At 42.7% G+C, this 24,841-nt stretch overlaps 1 protein-coding gene across 8 annotated transcripts in view; it reads right to left on the reverse strand.

The window, feature by feature from the left end:
* magi2a (membrane associated guanylate kinase, WW and PDZ domain containing 2a) overlaps positions 1–24,841 on the reverse strand; it is a 272,345-nt gene that overhangs the window by 23,848 nt on the left and 223,656 nt on the right. For 7 of the 8 annotated variants that reach the window (XM_005456660.4, XM_013275625.3, XM_005456659.4 and 4 more), the window contains exons 11-12: positions 6,504–6,535; positions 3,359–3,566 (exon numbers count right to left, since the gene is read on the reverse strand). The exons of the other annotated variant lie outside the window; for it this stretch is intronic. In XM_005456660.4, the coding sequence (XP_005456717.1) occupies positions 3,359–3,566; positions 6,504–6,535 (240 nt within the window). The remainder of the gene's footprint in view (positions 1–3,358; positions 3,567–6,503; positions 6,536–24,841) is intronic. 8 annotated transcript variants of the gene reach the window in all.

Consider the following 24,841-nt stretch of genomic DNA (forward strand, 5'->3'; position numbering starts at 1 on the left):
AAAAGTCGGGAAGTGCTTACAGCGTGTAATATACCCATCCCTTATTTACAGCGTGAGGTGGGGTGCAAGCACTGATCTGCAATCAGGAGCTTTGCACGACGCCATGATGTGCAAAAGTAGTGAAATGAACTCAACCACAGACAAGTGGCTGTGAATGAAAAATTGATTCCAGTTGTAAGTGTTTTAATCATAGTGAGCGCTCTGCTGCGACTCCACAGGAATGATGAGAAAAAGAGAATCAGGACTACAGGTGAGCAGAGCGAGGCAGCTATTACCACAAAATATACAGTCCTGTTTATAGAGAGGTGGTGGATTCCTTCAGTACGTCTATTTTTTTACATTTTAAGAACAATCAAAATTACAAAGTCAATTTCTATACTCAAAAACATCAAATTCAGGAAATAGGTTTAAGTATACCTGTATTTTTTGGGGGTAGTTTATAATATTAGCTCACTCTTAGCTTGAATTAATTAATGGAGTAAATCCAAAAAAGTCAATCAGGCTGGCTGACTAGATAGCATGAACAAATAAACAATACTGTTAACAAAACTTTACATCAAAATGCACTTACTGGCCACTTTATTAAGTACACCTGTTCCTCTGGACTTTAATAACTTTGCAAATATCTAATCAGCCAATCACATGGCAGCACCTCAATACATGTTGGCATGTAGACGTGGAGAATCTACAACATGTGAACCTTTAAGCAGATGGGTTACAGCAGCAGAAGATCGTACCTGGTGCCACTCGTAGCTTCAGACGCTGAGGCTACATTTCACACGGGCTCACCAAAACTTGACTATAGAAGATTGGAAAAATGCTGCCTGGTCTGATCAGTCCCGATTTCTGCTGCAGCATTCAGATGTTGGGGTCAAAACTTAGCGTAAAACTCAGGCTGCTGCTGCTGGTGGTGTAATGATGTGGAGGATAATTTCTTGGCACCTTTTTAGTCCCTTTGTACCCACTGACCATCAGTGAAACCCGGCAGCCTACCTGAGTACTGCTGCTGACCATGTTCATCCCTTTATGACCATAATGTACCCATCTCCTGATTCCTGCTTCCAGGCATGCCTCCAAGTTCAAATCATCTCAAATTGGTTTCTTGAGCAATTGGACCCCGCAGTCACCAGATCTATTTCTCCAACAGTCTACAATCATGCAACTTCAAGATATAGTGTAACAGCAGACTCTCATAATGCTTGTGCAGCCAACAAATCGGCAGCAACTCTGTGATGTTATCATGTCAACGTAAACCAAAATGTCTGAGGAATGTTTCCAGCACTTTGTATGTCATGAAGAATTAAGACAGCTTTAAAGACAATCCAGTACTAGCAAGATGTACATAATAATTTGTCCAGCAAGTATATTTGAAACACAGTACCTAGCTTAGACTATAATTAAAATGTAAATTGTTTTGCTAAAAGTATGACAGTTAATAAACAAATTAAATTCTTCATAGAAAAACAGCTGAAAACAACGATTAAAACTTAAATAACTGTCTGAAAAGCAAACTGAACAGGGAATAGATATAACACGGAAAAAATAAAGAAAAGGTTGAAACAGTACACACAAAACTCTAAAGTGGTGAAATTGGTCACCAGCTATTAAACTGAGCAGTAGTGACGTATGGCTGAAATAACACGCTAATAGGTAAGGACATCTGAATCAGATAACTATCTACAATTGAAAATTATGCCAAAAAGTGTTCAGATGCAGTTTAAAATAAGCTCAGTTTAACAGATTTAAAGATCAAGAATGTTGTGAACAGGTTTTTAGAGTCCGTCTGTCAGGGCTGCAGTAGTAGATGTCAGATGAAAAAAGGTCGGGAGCACTGGTCTAAACAATCTTCGAACAATTTTCTTCAAAGATACAAACACACAAACACACACACACAAAATCTCGAGTGGTTTCTAGCAATGCAGCCTGCTTAGGATTTATTCACTCAGGATCTCACGTCTGTCTTTGAAGTGTCTTTGACTTTAATGCGTATGAAACTGTCAAATTACATTTAAGAAAACACAACAAAACAGGAACACCTGCTTTTCCCCGTCACACTGAATAATCCACAAAACCTACTGTGAACACTTTTAATATAGGCTCATAAAGCTGAGAATGTATGCTAAAGAGTTTGAATGATCTGATCCTATACCTCAGTCTGTTTATGTAATCGCTGACATTAATTTATTAAGGGTCAAAGAAGACAGAACTTAACCAGAGCTGGCGGAGTCTGGGCTGGCCTGAGGTTGTGATGCTAAATAAAAGGTCACACCCTGCTTTACCTACACCAGTGAGGCGGTCAAATGGAGCATTGCTAAAATCTGTCTGTGTGTTTTTCCTACTGAGCATTACCAGGCACAACCCCTGACCTTTACTGAGAGGAAGGCAGCAGTGATCACGGCATCCGCCACTGAAAAGGAGGAAGCGACAGTGAGCGAAACAGGAAGATTTGATGAGAAGACTTTCTGACAGCCGTGTCCTCTTGAATAGCAGGTACCTCATATACCACTGAACAGCAGCCTTAACAATAAAAACTTTACTGTAACTTTACTATAGCAATATCCTCCAATAAACCAGAGGAAAGATACTGTCACGCCATGAATGTGTGAGACTTGCTATCAGTTATATGCAAGGCAGATGTTAACCTCTAAAGAGAATCAGTGAAGAAACTGGCTTACACACCACTGTGAGAGTGGAAAAGCCGACTCAACATAATCCATATTTCATTATGTGTTTCCCAGAAACACATTTTACTTTCAAGGAGGAATCTAAATGACAAAATTAAGAGCATAATGTGAAAGAAACACAATAATATTTAGTGTAAATGTCTATTTACAGAATTTAAGACCATAAAAAAACGAATTCTAGTACCTGTGTGCTATGATAACATAGATCTGTTACATTACTAAAATCCTTGAGCAAAAGAATGATGTATGCACCATCGCAATAATATGTTATATTTATATTTATAATTTTACAAGTCACGGGAAGGTAATATAACTGCGCAGAAGCACCTGTCTGATTATTCAGCGACACTTCTCAGTTTACAATGTGAGCTGGAAGAAGATCAGTGTTTCTAGCTATCTGCACAGCTTCTGATTTTTATTTTATACTTGTGGTTATTGTGTGGAAAGTTCAGACACAGATCTTCAGCTCTGAAGAAAGAGGTCAGCGAATTTTAGAAGACTTTTTCAGATTTCTGTGGAGCAACAAAAGTGACAATGAATCACTTCTGTGATTGAGAGAAAGAGTGATCGCTCTTCACTCCTCTGCCTTCCCTCGTAGAAGCCGGCCTGCTTTATTTCTAGAGAGGAGTGTGTTTTCACAGCACTTCACCTGCAGTATCAACGCTGGTACTTACGCCTACTCTCAAAGATAGCCCTGGACTTCTCATAAAGGTCATATGGGTCTGGCTTTGCCAGGGCCAAGGCCTCGGAGGCAGACTCAGGGACCGAGGCCCTGTGGAGATGGTGTGTTGGGAAGGGGGCGCTGTGGGGGATAACAGGAGCCGACAGGCTGGTCTGAGCAGGGCTGCTCTGGCCCTGCTGGGACTCCCACTGCTCCAGCACCTGCAAAGCACAGCGGCATGAGCGGTCAGTATTTCCCTTCCAGCTCTCCCACTCCTGACGCTTGATTTCATCCTCAAAATCACAATAAGAACCGTAAACACCTAGGCACGGTTTAGTTTAAGGAGCTTTGACAGTTCACTAAACCCTGCCGCGCCCATTTATGGCTGCTGCACCTGCCAAGCTTTGTCTGCTCGCACATATTTACAACTTAATAATGCATGTGTATTTTCACAGAAAAGTAAAGAAAACTACTCATTTCTAACCCCCAAAATTATGCTTTTGTCTCACTAAAAGGTGCCTGCCACTTTACATGTTTTTATGAAAGTGTAACATCTGTCTCCTTCTGATTTTAAGATTAAAACATGTGGTGACTTTACAAGATAAAACACACCGGACAAGACTTATTGCTTTTAGCTTTGGGAAAAAGACAACTCAGGCAACTGATGATGATGCCCTGGGCATAAAAAAAGCAGCAAAGTGTGTCAGTTACAGACTCACTTGAACCTCCCGTTTACTGTTTTTTCTATTTTAATGATGATGTGCATTCAGAATTATAATTTTACATCTCTGATTGAAACCATCAGGAATGCAGCATTTTGCAAAGTCAGCCTTTTCCTTGTATTTTTGAGATAACTATGACACAACTAAAGAAAACAGCCCAAATGTGACTACAATAGGCAGCCCTGCTAAAAGATTTTAATATCTGGGAAAGAACAAAGCTTGACAGGCCTGCTGCACCTAATTGATGTGGTTCAATATTTCCTGTTAGGGGGCAGTGTTTCGCCAACTGTCAATTCAAGCATGTTAGTGAAGTTAGTAGTAGAAATAAGCAAAATACTGCCAGCTGTTTCTATTTGGCATTCAGATCACAGTGTTTATGGGGATGTGTGCAGGGAGGAAAGCATCTGACATATGTGATTGACACATCTAGATGGACATTTTAAAAAACTGATAGTGGATTCTATGGGCCAGAGCAAAAGTTATTCTCTGTCTGTAAGGTAGAGTGTGGTATATAATCAGAATTCGGATAACTTTCATCCAGAAAGACATCTGAAAATGTGCTGTCAAGCTTTGGAGGTGACAAAGGCAGTTTTGACATCACCAGTCAAAGTGTCAGCCTTGATGTGTCAGATAAGCGGGGCCGCCTGAGTCATGGCATGACACTAAGCAGATAGCCAAGATGACATGTTGACATGTCAAAAAAGGGTGAGCGACAGATCTGGAGGGAACAACAAGCCTTTTGAAAGCGAGACGGCGAGAGTGGCTGCATAGTGCCACACTTTAATACTGAGAAATGCAGGTCATCTGGTTCCAGATGTACCGAGAATAAATATCAGCTTCATGGAAGCTCTAGTCAGGAATGAAAAGCGGCTCCGCTCTTTGCAGTTTTCAGTCGCGTCTGCTATTGATGTGAAGCACGTCTGCGTAGGGCAGGCTGCTGAGACTGGGGACCTTGTTAAGGCGGGGAGTAGACTTCTGCATCCTGATCTCTCTTTCACTCTGTCTCTTCTTATTTGAGATTAAGACACTGAAGCAAGCACACTATGGCGATGATCTACTTGATCACATGAATAGAGCGCACTGCAGGCTGACAGCACTGCTGAATGAAAAACACCTGCATGCGATGCCACATTAAGCACTGTTCTCTGTTACCTACAGTATCGGCTGAGTTTGATTGGCAAATCTTAATAAGCTCATTTGCAAATAAAACTCTTGGGAGTTGCGGGGTGAGTGTTTGCAGGACTATAGGTCAATATGGCAATTAGGAGATTGCCTGTCTTCCCTTATTAGCCAAATTCCTCCATATTTCACTCTCTGCTGCAGAAGTCTTCCTTTAACAAATTACACCTAATTATACGAGTACTAAAATCTAGTGTTGGGGGCTTCAGCAGCTAAAAGAGAGGGTCAGGCACAGGTGGGGCATCCAAAAAGGTGAACAAACAAGACAAGAGAGAGGTTGTGTATGCTGACTGCTGCACTACGAAAGCTCAGAGCTTAGGATTACAATTATTCTGAAAGAGATGAACGACAATGATTGTGTTGAGATGGAAGCAGAAACGATGAACAATGAGGGGATTTTAGCAGACAAAGCATCTTAAAAGCTGCACAACTGAGGTTTCCTCTGATGTTAGTTGGGAACTGGAATGGGGACAACATTAGCTGGGGTCAGGGACTGGTCAGAGCAGTGCTGGGAAGATGCCAAGGCATGAAAGGAATATGAGGGTGACACAGATAAAGCAAAGTGAATCTGATCTGAGAGGGTGTTTGGTGGACGGAGTAGGGACAGCAAATGACAGTGTAGTAGTGTATTTATAACAGCAGTGGAAGCGGGACTCAGAGCTAAAGGCAGGTTTGCAGAGATGCCACATGACGGGTTTTTGCTTTACTGGGCGAAAAAAAGAAAAAGAAGGTGAAAGATAAATGACTGTGGAAGAAAGGCAGGGTATAGATGTGCAGAAAAGCTTTTGAAACATTTTGCCAAATGGACAAATGTTATGAAATGAAGATAAAAAGGGGATGAAACATATCTGGCTCATGCCAAAGCACTGAACACAGATGGATAGCAGCACTAGAGCCGTAGCATAATAGCATAATGCTAATGTCCTGAGTGTAAATTACCCTGATGGCACCCAGCCAGGCTATGAATCACGCCTGACTTGGAGGATCCAAGTCTAGTGATGTTATGAGTGGGCTACTTGGACTTTCTGCCATCTCATAACAATAAAGAAGGGCTGAATATCAAAAGCGGGACACGGACATATAGTGAGTCATCAGTGGGGGTTAGTACGACGGACAAAAGAGCAGACAAGTCATTGCTAAATTTAGAGTTTTTCCAGTTAGCACATACGTATGCACACTGCAGCCACTGGTGGTAATCTACAGAATAAAAAAGCAGGAATGGGGATAGTCTGGATTCCTGAGGCTGTTGCATGTTACCTGCTTAGGGGTCTTCCAGGGTGAATAGTGACCTGTAATGTTGAGAGAACAAAAAAACAACGTATGTTTTAGACGGAAAAAGATGAAAACCGATCATGAGATGTGAGGCTTATTTTTACCCGATGAACCCAGGGTTTCCAGGGTATATCTTAGAGGATAATAAAGTGAAGAAAACATCTGAATTAAATTTAAACCAAATGAAGACAATAATGGGACATGACAGCAGTGTTTGTGAGTGCTAGAAAGGACGAAGAAAAGGACATCTGAAAACATGATGAAAGCACAAAGCAAGCGATGGCAAATACATTTCTATGAGGCAGAAACCAACTGTGAATGTAAAGTGAGATTAAAATAAGACCTGAGAAAATTCACTGCTGCACATACAGAATATTTGCTACTGATAAAATGTGATTTTTGTTCTGATTTTGAGATATCAGGTAATAATGTTTGCATTCTGTTAAATAGAAAGCGAGGCCAAACTTTATACTGATGCATTTTTAACCTGCGTTATTATATTTATAGCCACTCGGGGCAGCGGAAACAAGCTGTAAACACAACACTGACAAATTATTACATTATTACACAAGTATTCCTAAAGGAAATTCAAATCTCCTCAGCTGCTAAATGCTCATCTATGAGCAGGTGCGATTATTAGAGAAATCAGCTGCATGCTTGCTGAAAAGTTTTAGGCCGTAAAACCAAATCAGCTGCATGAATAAAAAACATTAAAATGTAGTATTACAAATCCCGATCCTCACAAATACAGACACTCTGTTTTTACAACTGTGACCGAGACAAGCTGTTCTACATTATCATGTACTGCACATCAAATGCCACTAGAGGGCAGTCTACTGGTGACACAGGCTCCAGAGCTCAGTCAGCTGTGACAGGTAAAAAATATAAAAATGACTCACTGATAAATGTGCACCAGCTAACACACTTGAACATGTGCACCCTTAGCCTCAAGAGAAAAAGTCATGGATACATAAACACTCATTGCAACCAAGGTATGCAGAAGAGGATCTTTGAACGCAAATCTTAAAGCAGAGGCGCTACAGCAGCAGAAGACCACAGCTAAGAACAGGAAACTCCAATTCACATGGGCTCACTACAAACAACACAAAAACATGCATCCATCCTGCCTTGTATTAAGGATTCAGGCTGCTGCTCGTGGTGTAATGGTATAGGGGATATTTTCTTGGTACCCTTTGGGCATATCACAGCCTATCTGAGTACTGTTTCTGACCATGTCCCTCCCTTTATGACCGCAGTGTACCAGTCTTCTGATGGATGCTTCCAACAGGTTAAAATGCAGTGTCACAAAGTTGAAATCATCTCAAACTGTTTCTTGAGCTGTACTCAAATGGTCTCCACAGTAACCGCATCTAAATCATATAGAGCGTGGATGTGCATCTAACAAATCTGCAGCAGCTGTGCAATGCTGTCACGTCAGTATGAAACAAAAATGTTTCCAGCATCTTGATGAATCGATGCCATGAATAATTATGGCAGTTCTGAAGGGAAAAGTTGGCCCAACCCAATACTACCAAGGTGTAGCCAATGAAGTAACTGGTGAGTGTATTTAGACAACCTACGCATTCTACTGTATTTTCATGTACTATCAAACCACACTGGCTTTACAAGCTGCCATCTGTCCCACTTTCCCTTTTGCTGGTTTACAGCATGTCCACATTAGTACACTGAGAATCTGCTAGGCAGGATTTACATGTACATGCTTCAGGCTTCGATGCTCTCTCTCTACGGTTTTTACTTTGAAAAGGCTGATATCCTGCATCGCCAGAACTGAACTGGGCAACTGTCGCTTTGCTACTTTTGCCCCAGCGTTGCTGCTAGTCAATCAAATCACATTACGAGAGCAAGGTAGTCCATTGTGCAGTTTAGCAGCATCAGACACACCTAGCTGATGTTGATACACAAATCCAACTTCAGCATAAACTTTATGGGCTACTGTGTAACCAAACATTTAAATGGTGGTGTACATTTCTAAAGACAACTAGTTGCTGATTTGTCTAACTGCATAACCACCCAGCTACAATGATTTAGCTTTTTTGGAAACATAAAAACCATCACATATCCTATCCCCAGGTGACGTTTCAGACCAGGAAGGTAGGAAAAAAATTCACCTAGGTCTAAATCTGTTCATCTAAAGGTAACTAGGGGATCCAGAGTTAGTATAAAAGAACTGAACACTGAACATGAATCCATTGTTTCAGTTTTCATTTGAAATGAGGAAAGGCTGACCTCACTCAATACCTCTGATCAATCTTCAGCAAACATTTCATTAAAGCATTCAATATCAGCACTCAGCAGGACGGCAACTACGCTAGGCAAAGGGACGTTTGTGAATATATCACTGATCTGTCAGTGCCTACAGCAATAAAACTCTGACTTTCACTTAAGTAAGTTCAGGGTGACCATAAAGTGGTTTTAGTTTGCAATGCAGTGCAGCAAGTTAAGAACATACTTTCTCCTTTCACTTTCCAATTCATCTTGCTTTGACCTTTAAAATGTTATTCCACACATTTCGGCTGCTTACAACGTTGCCCAAGCACAAGAACGAGAATTCTGAGTTGAGCGATGAAAGAAAATCATCAGTAAAAAAGTACAAGACATGCAGCAAGCATCAAACACTTGTATATATGCATTCATATACATGCACACACAGAGTAATGAAGCACTTTTCTTTAGTCCAATTCACAGGAGCATATTAAGAAAAGGTGCATTCTCCATCTTCTTTATTCACTTCTTCTTCTTTTTCTTGTCTTTCAAGTGCTGCCACAGTCTTCCCTCTGGGAAGCTTCAAGCACATGCAAATTGAGGGATCAAATTAAATGGTGACTGCTCGAATTATGCGCCAGCCTTCCCAGTCTTGGCCTGGCCAGACTCCAATCGCACTGTAAAAACATTCGTCTCACTGAGCCACTAGTGGAATGGTGACAACATGGAAATTAACAAAGGCTACTAAGAGAACTCCGGCAATGTTTTTCAGAGTGCCGGCTCTTCTCTGTCAAAACAAGCCAAATAACATTTTTAGAAACAAAACAGTTACAGGAGCTTATCTAAAACTCAATAACAATTTCACTTTCAATGCACATGGGAGCATTTTTATCGGCGCAAAACAAGAAAGACTTTTGAAGTGTTATAACTTGAGGGGCAGAGGAGGATTTTTGCTTTTATTCCCAAAGAAGGTGAATCAATGAACAGCTTTCCAGAATACCTAGATTTGAGCCTTTGTGGAGGGTACGGTGAGCAAAAGAGGCAACAACAGAGCAGTCCTCCACATAGGTAAAAGAACCTGAGATAAGCTAGACCGACAGAAAGAGGGTGCACTACCTGGCAGGTGATCCACAGGTTAAAGACACTGTTAGCTCAGGCATACCAGACATTTATGCAGACGTAGGTGTCAAAGTGCCCCATGGCTAGAAGTTGAGAAGGGGTGAGCAACAGAGAGAGAACACCAAGAGAGAGCGAGGGCAAAAGGAGCTGTCCGTGGTGCTGAAAGCTCTTAGCCCAAATGCTAATCAGATCTGTCAGCTCAGCTGCAGAGAGCTACATGAACCCTGCAGGGCCCAACTTGCAGTTAAGTTCTGAGCTAACTGGTGTCCTGTCCTACTGTATGCGTCAGCCTTTTCCAATATAAGTATAACAACAGCAATACACATCAGTAAAAGTGCACACAGGTAATGACTGTGTCTGATTCTAGTCCAGCCATGGCACAGCTTCAGGTAATAGTGAAGGGCATTTGGTTGAAGTTGTGCCTCATTTTCAATTCCTGGTTTCTGGGCAAAACTCTAATTAAAGAGTTCGAAACTGGAAATGTTTCCAGAGATGCTGGAGCTGGCAGGGACTTCACAGAAAGCACTGGTTCTCAAAAGCACCAAATTAAATCTTACATGTTGGCTCATTAAAACCTGCTGCTGTCAAAATTAGCTTCCAATGGGGAAAAAATGGGTGAATGTCATTTAAAAAAAACAAAAAAACCCAGCAAAAAATATCAGCGGTTGTGTTACTGCTTGTTCAGAACATAGACTGTATTTAAAGTTCTGTATTGAGAGTTCTAAACCTAAAACCTGCATTATCTGTAGTGACCATCAGTGGGCTCCTTTGGTTACCAAAAGTAATCTAATTGAATAAAAAACTGACAGAAAACAACCCTATTTCTTCCTTGATTTTGGCTTGAGTAAATATTGATGTTTAATGTTTATGAATGTGATGAGTCCTCAGTTTCTCAGTTTATTCAGCCTTAGCCATGCAAGCCTAGAGACCAGTTATCTGGCAACCAGTGGTTGCAATGTGCATTCCCCAACTGGTTGGTGAGTTGTTGCTGGATGTCGTTATGAAATTTGTTCCTAAAACTTGAATGAAACAGGCCTTGACACTGGTCAGTGATCCCCTGGCAACTGCTGGTCGCTAGGGAAAAGTGTGTATTCCTCGACTGATTGGTGAATGGTTTTTAAAGTTTTTTGGCAGTTGCTATTAACACAAACTACGGGTGACTGATGAAATCTCTGGCACCCAATAAAAGGGCAAGGGTTTTTTTGGTGAAGCACTCTCTTTCCAACTGATTTTACCCAGCCAACAACTTCCAGCAACCACTTGCCAAACAGTCCTGAATTGCACAAATTCCCTAGTGACCCAGAGCTTGCCAAGAGGCTGCCAAGTGGTCTCTTGGCCTGTGTGATTGAAGCCTTACTTCTGGGGAGAGGTCTCAAAATAGAAGAATTGCTGTAGGATATCCACGGATGTGTAAGGAGACAAAACAGGATGGCTGCCAATAAAATCACCTCTTACAGCTCATCAAACTGTGACCTGTGTCAGGCTTGCAGCACCACCTGTGAGATTTGAGTTGCAGGTCTTCCCTGACCCAACATGCTAAAAAAGACGAGCCGTAAACATTAGCCAAGCTATTATCCATCGTAATAAAACTGTCATAATGCTGCTGAAACGATGATCTACCTCTTAACATATAGCAATTTGGCTCGCTTCTTTAGCCCACTGGAGGCTGGCCACACTTTCTAATTGAGCTGGCTGTTTTTTTGTGCCCCACAGTAGAGTAACAGAAAGTGAGAGAGAGAGAGAGAGAGAGAGAGGAAGAGAAAGAGAGAGAGAGATGGGAGGAACTGACTGATATCTGTCACCAAACAACTGTCATGCTTCAGTCTCTGACACATTCTCCAAATATTTGCCAGTTCAGGGCCAGGCACACAGCTCATCACTTTCACTGAAATGGCAATCTGATGCGGAGGACTGAATGAGCACCACAAGCTTAAGTTTAAATAGTGTGTATATGTGCGCATATGTTTGGATTTTTTAATGGCTGCTCTTTAATCCTGCAGACAGATCTACCACCTTGTGACAAAGAACACACACACATACGCACAAACACACACACACACACACACTTAAAGTCAACTGGAAGTGAGATTGACAGCTTTTATGCTTTCATAACACCCACATATTTCACAAACTCCCACAACCACAATCCGACAATACTGTTATGGCTTTTTTATGATGCTGTTACTATGACAACACACTTCTAATGTCCAGCATCAAAGATCAAGAATGGCTAGTGAGGCGAGGAAGGTTCAATTACAGGTTCCCCTCACACACTCAGACAGTGCATCCTGTTTGTGTCACTTCCATAGCTGTATGTACAAACTCGAAAGACGTAAAGTAACTGACTGAAGTAGAAACCAGAAGGAGAACAGGAAAAATGTGACTTCACAGGAAAAATTAAAAACAAAGAGAGTTAGCATGATCAAGTCTTTGTTCAGCAAGCCTTGCCTTGCTTAGCTTGGTGTTGTCATGGATACAGAACCGCACATTTACTACTGTAATGCAAAGTGCACATGACTTCTCGGCTTCGGAAAGTCATTGTCGCACAGAAACATAGAGTAGTTTTATTCACCTCTAACAAAAGAGGCCGTTACAAAAGAAAGTGGCACTTCCTGCAATCTTGACACTGCGTATTTAAATGACGAGGGTCAGAAATGATAAGATCTGCTGTCAGTACAGTTTAAATAGTAAATGGTGAGTGGACTGGTGCTTACATTTACAAACGGACCACTTTTTTTTAAATACATGTTCATCCATTCACATAAGAATTAACACAATGTTTTATTCACACTATCAGACGCAAACCTACACTTCGATTGATGCATCTCGGGCAATTTAGTATACAATTTCTTGTATTTTTCCCTTTAATCTGGGCTCCACCTGATGAACTACATTCGTAGTGCAAATAGAGTAGATAATAAATACCTTTGTATCCATCCTGCCACCATTGTCTTCAAGTTTAAAGTTGGTCATACACAATGAGCTATAGCAGACCCCTTTTGTTTCATTGAAACAGCTCTGACCCATGGGACGCGGACCTCTGGGGTCTCCTATATTTCTAAGATGATACTTAGATGCTACCTCTGGGCTGTGGGGTAGACCCTCTGTGATTCAAGCTTGTTCATGCCGTTTTCCCAGGTGCACCAACAGACTGGGATCTGTGGAGGCCTGTGTAGCAGATTTCAAACGGTTGACTGCGTTGTGACGACAGACACAGACTGGCTGGAAACTGGATTTATTTCTAAAACACAAAGTGGAGCAGCAAAATCAGTGTCACACAGCAACAGCACACCTCTGCTCATCCCAGTGTGGAGTCCATGCAGCTCTGCTTACAATATATAAAAGAAAATACAATCTATCAAAACGGTGTGGTTTTTCTCAACAGCCACATTTAAATCAAACGTTATAGTGGGGTAAAACAGAGACAAATATGAAGCAAGGTGCAGTCAAAAACAAGCCACTTATAATAACTTATAATATTCAAATTCCCACTAAGATGGATCAATCACACAATATATATTCAAACAACTTTAACTTTTACCAACATGGCTGAAAATACTATTCAGTGTGCAGCCTCAGATCATGAACTCATTATACACAGAAAACAAAAAATATACATTTACACATACCTAAAACACAAAGTGGAGCAGCAAAATCAGTGTCACACAGCAACAGCACACCTCTGCTCATCCCTGTTTAGCACAAGTAAGGAACACATAAACGGATGGTGTAACGGATAAAAGGCAGTTCCAATTACTATTTTCCTCGTTCAAAGTAATCAAAAACACTTTGGGAGCTTTTAGCCAAAAGAACTAATACTTATTAAGGAAAAATACACCAAATTTAAGCGTATAATGTAATACAGGGAGAGGAGCTACAGAAAGTCTGCCTTACCAGTGTGGAGTCCATGCAGCTCTGGCTGGGAACCCCCACACATGCAGCATGTTTACAAGTGGTGTCACACTGATTAACGCCCCACTTCAACAGTGACATGTGGAACCTCAGTTTTACAAAAATTACATTTACACAATAAAAAAATAAACTATATACAATACAGTTTTGAGAATGTTCACACTCAGTATATTATATCTCAGCTACATACTTCCCCCTGAACTTCTCAAAACTCGTTAGGTAAGGGTGAGCAACTGAGCATAGCAAATAACAATTTGTAACTGTCAGTGATCCGCAAATTTACTACCCGGCGATACATGCAACAAATGTGTCTCCCAACTCATGGGGAGAGTAAACAAAAGAAAGCTGGCCAGACCCCCTAATGTTTACTCGCTAGAGAAAGTGCCTTATACACTATCTTGAACAAACAATACAATGACAGCTACTATGTAATGAATATTACCCTGAGCTTGAAACAATCTCAAAATAAATGTTAACATCCAACATGAAGATCACCTAATATATGGAACAAGTAGTCCTCACAGAAATAGATTCTTGGCAAAGGTGCTGACAATATTGCCTGTTTGTAGATTCCTTTGTGTCATGGTTTGGATCAGCCTATTCACAGGCTTCACCATTCGGCCCACTCTTGTTCTGATTTCACCTACTGCTTTACTTGGGGGCACACTGCCAGGTTTCTTGAGGCTCCCAACCTCACTGGCTGGCTGACTTTCAGGATAACTGGTACTTGGTGGTGCTTTTTCCTCAACTGGGGTAGCGCAAACCCTGCTGCCATTGTCATCATCTACTTCAGGGTAAGCGGCTGCTTCATTGTCAACACTGTGACTGTCCTGATGCTCCTCATCATCAAACTGCGTACAGACACAGTCCCCAACACTGTCACTCTCTTGGGGTCCTCTAAAAGCTGGGACACAATCATCTGCCATCTTAGCTACCCAGTGAGCTGTGCGTTCAGTACAGTCAACCGCAGAATCAGCAACAGGAGATTCTCCATCAGATTGACTCTGCTCCTGGCCGAGTTCTGATTCACTGGCAAAAGACATCTCTGGTTCATCCTCAGATTCAATGGGCAGGAAATTAGCTTGCAAGAGCAAGTTCCTGTGGACAACTTTCTCCTGTCCACTCTTGGTATTCCTGATGCGATATGTATGGCATGTGGGGTTCTTGGAGACCACTGTATAGATGGTCGACTCCCATCTATCAGCTAACTTCCTACGGCCCCGCTCACCCCTGTTTGCCAAAAGAACACGATCCCCCTCCTCAATGTCAGCACCTTTCTGCTTTTTGTTATACAGGTCTGTTTGACGCTGCTGACTGATTCCGGTGTTAGTTTGAGCCAGTGTGAGTGCTTCTCTGAGGTCATCTCTCATTCTTTTTACATAACTGTCATAATCTGCTACATCATTGTCCCTTGCAACATTGTGGAACATGACATCCACTGGTAACCTGGGGACACGCCCGTACATTAGGAAGAACGGTGCATAGCCAGTGGACTCATGAGCAGTACAGTTGTAGATAAAAGTCAATGTCTGTAGCATTTGAGGCCACTTGTGTTTCTCCCTTGGCGGTAAGGCTCTGATCATATTTCCCAAGGTTCTGTTAAACCTTTCAGTGTGACCATTACCCATAGGGTGATAAGGTGTTGTTCTTGACTTTTGCACTCCAGCTACCTGCAGCAACTCTTGAATCAACTCGCTCTCAAAACTGGCACCCTGATCTGAATGGATCCTTTGAGGGAAGCCATAGACGCAAAAATATCTGTCCCACAACTGACGCGCAACTTGTTTCGCGGTCTGATCTGAACACTGGAAAGCATGGGCCATCTTGGTGAAGTGATCAGTCACTACTAAAACATCCACACTCTTGCCTTTGTGATCTTCTGCGGACCAGAAGTCTATGCAGACAAGCTCAAGAGGACTGGTAGTTTTAATACTTTCTAGAGGGGCCCTCCCTTCAGGTTCAAGTGTCTTACTGATAACACAACGTTTACAGCACTTGACATGCTCACGGATGTCATGCTCCATGTTGATCCAGAAAAATCTCTGCCTAGCTAGATACAGAGTTCTGCTTTGACCCTGATGGCCAGCATCATCATGGACACCTGACAGGACTTGACTGATTAATGTGGATGGAGTCACATACTGATGGCGCTTTTTGCCAGTGAGCGGGTCTTTACTCACTCTGTACAGGATACCATCCAGCATTTTCAATTTCTCCCACTGTTTCATTGTCTTTTGCGCTTTATGTGACAGGTGAGCTCTTTCTCTACGTGATGGGCGCCGACCACGTATGGCAAAAGGAATGACTTGAGACAGTGTCACATCTGCTCTCTGCTCCTCCTGTAGTTCCTGAAGTGAGAAGGCAGACAAGGTGTTCTGGCCTAGTGAGGGAAGCCGATCCAGCTCTTGAGACAACCAGGAGATTGCTCTCTGTTTTGGACCTTCGTCCCACTCAGTGTGACCTGTGAAAACTGCTGAAACTTCATCATTAGTCAGGGAACAACATCCTAGACTCTCTGCAGGGGCTAAACACTCAACACTCTGGTGGTTGGCACTGAGCCTGAATGCATCCTGAACTGAGATTTCCTTGACTTGTTGTGACTCCTCTAACAGAGTTGCATAGGGTTCACTCATGAGTCTCTGACTAACACAGTTATGAATGAACGGCTGCCTGCTCAGCGCATCTGCAACGACATTTTTACTGCCAGGAATGTACTTGATGCTGAAATTGTAGGGGGACAACTTTGACACCCACCTTTGTTCACATGCATCAAGCTTAGGCTTTGTGAGAATATATGTTAGAGGGTTATTGTCTGTCCAGACTGTAAAGCTATGCCCCTTCAGCCAGTGGCTAAATTTGTCACAGACAGACCACTTTAGTGCCAGAAACTCAAGACGATGAGCGGGATAGTTTCTCTGTGCACGGGTGAGGGCCTTGCTGGCAAATGCAACAGGACGTGCTTTACTCTCGCCCTCTTGGACCTGTGACAACACAGCACCCAAACCGTCCTGTGAAGCGTCTGTTGACAAGATAAATGGTTTGTTGAAATCAGGATGAGCAAGCACAACGGAGCCAAGGAGTGCAGCCTTCAGGTGTTCAAACGAGTCAACATGTTCCTTTCTCCAGTCACTTGGGCTGAGCCTCCGGAAAGAAGCAGCACCTCGAGCGTTTACTTTTTTCCCTTTAGGAGCAGCAGTCAGGGTGAAAAGGGGCCTGGCAATCTTAGAACAGTCTTGTATGAAATGTTGGTAATACATTACCATGCCCAAAAATGACTTTATCTTCTTCTGAGATGGCGTAACCCCATCCTCCATCATGAGGTCACCCTCTGAAATAGCAGTGATCGCCTTAACCTTGTCAGGATCAGTCGAAACCCCTCTTTCAGTCACAACATGACCCAAAAATTTCACACTCCTCCTAAACAGATGACATTTTTTAGGAGCTAGCTTCAGTCCGTGAGCACGTAGTCTGCTAAACACAATCTCTAACCTCCTGAGAGCCTCTGCTTCATTGGGTGCATAAACAAGCAAATCGTCCAAGTAGCACAGCAGGGTTAGGAAGTTCTGGTCACCAAATATGCCCATCATGAGACGCATGAAGCTTGCCGGACTGTTGCACAGGCCTTGGGGAAGTCTGTTAAACTCGTAGAGCCCCATAGGTGTTGTAAATGCCGTTAGTTTTTTATCCTCCTCTGCCATCACAATATTGTAGAAACCAGAGGTGAGATCCATGGCACTGAAAATTGCATTACCTCCCAGGGCTGCCAGACAGTCTGACTGGTGGGGCAATGGATGGGCATCCTTGATTGTGCGTGCATTCAACCAGCGGTAGTCCACGCATATTCTGAGATCTCCATTCTTTTTCCATACCAGTACCAGTGGAGACGCCCACTCACTGTTGGATTTGCGGATCAGTTCACGCTCCTCCATCTCTGTGAGCACCTGTCGCAACTTGTGATACTGCCCTGGAGGGACGCGTCGATAGGGGAGTCTGAATGGCCGGTCATCAGACAGGTGGATGCGATGAACAAAATCCTTTGCCAGCCCACAGTCTAGTTTACTCTTGGAAAAAACATCCTCATATCTGTGGATCAGTTGTAGTACCTGTGCCTTCCAGTGGTCTGAGACTTCACAAGAGTCGAGATCTAAATCTTCCAACCCCACCTTCTGCAGGCTGTCACGAAAGCTAGAACAGGAGGGAGAGCTACTATGTGTGTCGCTACACACTGTCTGGCTCTGGACTTTAAGTGTCTCACCTGGATTTTGATCAGAGGCCACTTCAAGATCTTCAACAGCTACACAAGTGGAGGCATCCGCCACCTTAGTGTTTCGTCTCAGTGTGATAGGTTTATCACAGGTGTTCAGGATTCGAACAGGGACCCACCTATCGCCACTCATAGAAACCACAGTTCTGCAGACAATGACACCTTTCTTATGAGTCTGAGATTTTGGTGGTTCAATCAGAATGGCACTGCCCTCTGAGAGGGGTGATGATGCTGGCAGTCTGCCCCATACAAGGTGTTCTTGCTTGGGGAGTAGAGTCACTGCCTGAGCTAGTTTGACAGTGCCAATGACATCTGGCATTTTATCACCTCTCCACCTATTAATGCCAGACAGCATATTCAGAAACTGTACTATCTCGGGCGCTTCTGCAGATTCGGGTTTACTCAGGACTTGCCAAAAATGGGGAGACAGCCTGAATTGTCTGAGAAGGTGTTTGATGACATTTGTCCCCAAAATTAACTGATCTTTCTGACCAGGGACCACTAGAGCGGGCACTCTGAACGTACAATCATACACCTCCATCTTCAGCTCACATATGCATTTGGGTTTAACCTGAACTCCACCACAGCCCACTAGCATAATGTCAGTGCGAATGTCACTTAATTCCAGTGCAACCCCAGCGCTCTTTAATTCTTGCTCCGCCTCTTCGCTCAAAGTACACGCCATGGAACCTGTATCAAGAAGAGCCTGCAAAGAGACTTTATCATTCACCAATGCATTCGTGTAAAACAGGCTGTCTGCTTCATCAAGTCTTACTATGTTCTGGGAAAGTACAACAGTACCAGGTGGAGCACACTTCAGGCTTTCTTTGTATACAGTCTGTATGTCATCACTGGGATTGAGGGTCTCACACTCCTCGCTCACACTGTCCCCTCTCAAGTGCAAGCATCCTAGTTTCCCTGGGGACTGCTTTGTTGAGTAATGGGCGCAGTTGCTCTGGGGCAGTCTTTTCTCTGGTGCCCAACCTCCAGACAACCTAGACATCTCCTTTCTCTCATGCAGTGAGTGCGTGTAGAGTGTGAGCTATTACCACAAACCTGGCATGAAGGGAAGCTGGCTGAGACCTGAGGCTGTGGTTTGATTACGGGAGGGGCAGGCTGGTTAGTGCGCTCTAGCACCCTCTCTAGCATACTGAGCACGCGATCTAGAGCACTTGAATCTGAAGCGACAACTCCAGTGGTCTTAACCGGGTTATCTTGGGAACACTTTACTGTACCTACTTGGGCATGGTTCAGTTCAAATTCAGGTGATTCACTTGTGGTTGTTGCAGTGGCCACTAGGAGGGGGTGTGGTCTGGCAGAGCTCAGACTCTTCTTTTTTACATGGCACTCTCTTTGATGTTCATCAATGGCTTCCTGAACTTCCATTACTGACCATTTACTAATGGGCTTACATTTGAAGACACAGGCGAGGCTGGGATCAGGACAGTTTCTGATAAACATCATGGCTATTTCTGCCTCCATGTTCTCCATTCTGCCTCCCTGGCGCTGCAAGTGCCTATCAGCTGCTTCAGCTGCGATATTAAGTCTCACCCAAAAGTCTACTGGCGTTTCTTTTGCAACTGGTTGGGTGGCATAGAAGTCAGCCAATGGTTGACAAGAACCAGGGCTCTCACTAAAATAACGCCTGAGTATGGCATAGATGGTCTCAGGGTTGGTCACTGCACCAGAAGATGAGTTACTTTTCAAACCCACCCTGACAATGTTTTTAGCTCTGCCGAGGAGATGGTTCAAGATTTCATCCACTTGCATGGCTCCAGACAAACCTCTCTTCTGCAAATACACTTCCATCATATCTATCCACTCATGAACAGAGTACTTATCTGTGTCATCACCTCGGTACATAGGTGGGTCTTTGATATCTTGCCTGACCACTAGGTTCATTTTGGAGAAGTCGAGAGTGGTATCAGGGCCCTTAACTTTGGGAGACTCAGTTGGAGCTGTCTGGTTTGGACCAAGCGGGACTTGACTGGATAATAACCGACTAGCGATCGATTCACCTATCTGAGTCCCCAGCTCACCAATAAGCTCACGTAGCTCCTTGTGTGTGCTGTCATCACTCAAAGCAGGGGTTGAAAACTGGTGCCCATGAGCATTATTTTGAATAATGTCATCTGATTCTGATGGCTCATCATGAGACATTATGGACCTGTCCCTAACTTCATCTGCCCCAGACAGTCTCCAACCTCTCCCAGCAACTGGTGTGAAAAGGTTAAAGGAGCCTTGGCCCCTACCAGTCATGTTACTCACAGGAAATTAACAATAACTACAAAAACAATTGGAAACAGGAAAAATACGAAAGTGCTTATCACCCAGGAAAATACAACACATGTAAATGTAGCCCAGTTAAACTCTAACACATATATCTGGGAGAAATGTCTACTAACAAAACACTGAGGATTTTTTTCAAAAGGATCCACAAGATAATTTGGCTGATATCGCAGGTGTCAGAAGTGTTCAGCTCAACCTCAGCGATCGGCAGCGGCTGATCAGATGGATCCGGGTCACGGCACCACTTTTATGTAGCAGATTTCAAACGGTTGACTGCGTTGTGACGACAGACACAGACTGGCTGGAAACTGGATTTATTTCTAAAACACAAAGTGGAGCAGCAAAATCAGTGTCACACAGCAACAGCACACCTCTGCTCATCCCAGTGTGGAGTCCATGCAGCTCTGCTTACAATATATAAAAGAAAATACAATCTATCAAAACGGTGTGGTTTTTCTCAACAGCCACATTTAAATCAAACGTTATAGTGGGGTAAAACAGAGACAAATATGAAGCAAGGTGCAGTCAAAAACAAGCCACTTATAATAACTTATAATATTCAAATTCCCACTAAGATGGATCAATCACACAATATATATTCAAACAACTTTAACTTTTACCAACATGGCTGAAAATACTATTCAGTGTGCAGCCTCAGATCATGAACTCATTATACACAGAAAACAAAAAATATACATTTACACATACCTAAAACACAAAGTGGAGCAGCAAAATCAGTGTCACACAGCAACAGCACACCTCTGCTCATCCCTGTTTAGCACAAGTAAGGAACACATAAACGGATGGTGTAACGGATAAAAGGCAGTTCCAATTACTATTTTCCTCGTTCAAAGTAATCAAAAACACTTTGGGAGCTTTTAGCCAAAAGAACTAATACTTATTAAGGAAAAATACACCAAATTTAAGCGTATAATGTAATACAGGGAGAGGAGCTACAGAAAGTCTGCCTTACCAGTGTGGAGTCCATGCAGCTCTGGCTGGGAACCCCCACACATGCAGCATGTTTACAAGTGGTGTCACACTGATTAACGCCCCACTTCAACAGTGACATGTGGAACCTCAGTTTTACAAAAATTACATTTACACAATAAAAAAATAAACTATATACAATACAGTTTTGAGAATGTTCACACTCAGTATATTATATCTCAGCTACACCTGCACTCCTAAAGTGCGATCCATGATCAGTTTTTGCAGCATGGCAGGTTGTTTAACTTTTAAGCTTTGTCATAAAAGCGACTGATCATAACAAAGCCTTTTCTTTTAGAGTTCAGTTAAATCTGTTGTTTTAGTGGTTTTTCTTCTTTTTTAACTCAAGCTTTATTTCCATGACTCCCAAAGAACTCGTTGTTGAAATCCTGACAATAGAAGCACGCTGCTTGTTGACCAAATGAGGACATTTATGATCAAACCTTCCAGTCAATTAAGCCTCATCACCTTGAAAAAGCCAGCACTCATAATATAGTTATGATATTTATCCATCCCTTAAATTTGAGTTTGACTCCTGAGCCATTTTTGCCCAACAAATGGCCACTCTGTCTCTCATCACCAGTAATTATTGTGCCTGTGTGTATGGGTGGCACGTGTATGTGTGTGCATGCCAGACAGGCTCATTAGTGGCGATCTAGACCATTAACAGTCTGTGTCCTCGTTGCAACACCAGCAGAGATGCAGGGCTGTAATTAGCTGCCGAGACTATCATCTCTTTCACATGTACGCTCGACCATTTAGCTTCCACTAACATGCCACATTCTCCCTCACTGCTGCCCGCCCACGCACTCGCACAAACGCCGAGCCACATGGTTTGATTCACACAGGTTGTGCGCACACCTACACAACAGCCAGGCACACACTTTCCTCATCTTATCCGCACAGATCCCCAGGCAAATTTTGCACGCAAGCCCCCGCACACTTACATAAACTCCCCTTGCTAGTAGTACCATGAGTAAACTGTACATTATGCCTGGTTTGACATTTCACCTGATGTGACCAGCAGCTGCTTTAGAAACCGTGCGGACCTCAGGTGAAGGTCTGCTCTCTAGAAAAGGAAAAGAAGAAAAGAAGAAGGGTTTGATTCAGTGAGCTTCCTCTAGCCTCCCAGGGAATCAGTGTGTAACTAGACAGTGATTCATTGGCTGTGTGTGTTCAAGATGGAATAGTTGGAAACAAAAGAGAGAAAGAGAAGGGGAGGAAAGAGCAAGAGAGCGATGAGTTCGGCTCTCTGCCAGTAAACCACAGTCTGTCTGCCATGTTCACACTTGCAGCTCTGTCCCCACCGGCTCCAAAGCCGAGGCGGTGCCCGCCAGGGATCAATATCCATTCCTATCGGCCCCGGGAGGGAGCCAGGAGTATTGTGCATGAAGGGCGAAATGCTGAGATTATATCAAGTAGAAAATGCGATGGTAGCCTTATTGCCATCAAAATTAGACCACTGAACTCTATATTGTGCTTTGAATCCCTTCCCTTTCTGTGGGAGGAGTAGAGTCACTGACCCCGGTTGCCTCTTAAACAAATCAAGCGCTCCTATTTGGCTTTTAATGGGATGGAGTGATTACCCAGTGACTGCACGAGCGTGGTTGAATAAATTCTGCTTTAATATCACGCATATTCAACCGTGTACCTAGCAAATGATTTTGTTTTGCACACAGCTGCAATGAGGCTGATTTTTTTTAAAACACAAGACCAACATGAAACGATCGATTCAATAGAAGTGGACAGAATCGGTTTTCTGCTGTAGCTCTGATGTGAAGCTGGCAGGCTCCTTCATGATATGAGGATACATTTTTATAAAGGGCCAAAACATTTGCACACTCTACCATCATTTCTAGTGCTATCGTTGTCTCATTTAAATAACCGAAGGGCTAATGTTAGCCTCTCACTGTAAAATTAAAGAGATCTTTTTTTATGGTGAACAAATGTAGCCTAATGCGTTTCAGATGGTTGACTGTGTGTGCACCTTTTGGCATTTATCTTTTTTTTTCTACCTCCCACATGTAGGATTTTTTCAAATTTTATTTACTCACAGTTGGCTTTCAGCAAATGTAGAAAGATGGGTAAACATTAACATCATTAGAAATTATTTGATCTCTTATCAGAATTCACCAAAGACCCCAGTCTTCCTCTCTCTGTGTCACCGTGTGTAAATTCAAGCACTGGATGAACAGATTATTTTTTTGTGCTTGGGTGGAGACAATTTCAGCTCATATTCGTCCAGCTTATCCAGCTTGTTCTTCTCCAAGTGAATGTGCAATTAAGCCCTTGATGCAAAGTTTTTTTTAATGACATTTATTTATTTTAAGGCCACAGCAGTCAAGGCAATTGTTCCCTGCCCTGGAAACAAAGTGGTAGTTTCATCATCAAAACTAAAAATTGAAAGCATTCCAATTTGTTGTTAAATATCGTATTTGTTAGTTAAGACCTGTGCAATCTAATCTTTCCATAAAAGATAAAACCTTTTAAACGAGATGAACAATTTTGCTGTTCCGCTATGTGAGAAGTAAGATCGCAGTCACCCAAAATAAATCTTAGACTCAAACGTTAGAACAGGCGTTTCCCCGCAGCACGCCGTGTAATAAATACAAAGAAAATGGTGGCCGTTAAACTTAAATGTAAAAATATATAGTTTCATGCATCGGTCAAAACACTTGACTCCTGGTACACGACGCCCAGCTGAACACACTTCACACATATCAAGTTGCCTGAGATTCACAGAATTTACAGGAAATGCACTATTTTGTGATGTATATCGTTTTCAGGATGAGAAATGACTTATATCAGGATATGAGATTTTTGTCACAGCACAGGTTTATAGACAAAAACCACCAGTAAAATCAAAATTCACCAAATAAAGGTGCATTCAAGACTTGATGGCCAGCAATTCAATTAAATTTGAGCGCCAAACCACAACAATAGTCACCTCAAGGCGCTTAATCATGTAAGGTAAAGTTCCTACAAGAACACAAAGAAACCCCAACAATCAGATGACCCTCTAAGAACAAGCACTTTGGCGACAGTGGGAAGAAAAACATCACCATGCATTCGTCTTATAAAAGCACAATTACTTATTTGCAGAAATTGTCAACATTGTTGTCAGTTGCTACTCTGCAGCTCAGTGCATCTTTTTCCTTAAAATGAACCAACACGTAACACTGTGAACAGGCTTGATAAGCAAAGTATTCATTTCATAACCCCAGAGGATCAGACATCATAGTCAGAAATGGTAATGATTTAAGCATGGAAGGAGAAGCTGCAGCCCTGTCTTGCTCTGCGTTTGATCTCACAATCCTGTCTCTTTCCCTCAACACCTACGCAGCTCCTATACCCTTAAATATGGGATTCGATGGAAAAAAAACGTCTTTATTCAAACTGACTGAAAGAGAAATGAAGGTCCCACGTTACAGTCCCATTTTAACCACAGGTATGTTCCCCATAGAACCTTTGTAGGGACACAAAAGAAATTATCCCCTTGTAATCCTTGAAGATGGGATGATCACCC

The sequence above is a fragment of the Oreochromis niloticus genome, linkage group LG17, assembly GCF_001858045.2.
Source record: "Oreochromis niloticus isolate F11D_XX linkage group LG17, O_niloticus_UMD_NMBU, whole genome shotgun sequence".
Lineage (NCBI taxonomy): Eukaryota > Metazoa > Chordata > Actinopteri > Cichliformes > Cichlidae > Oreochromis > Oreochromis niloticus.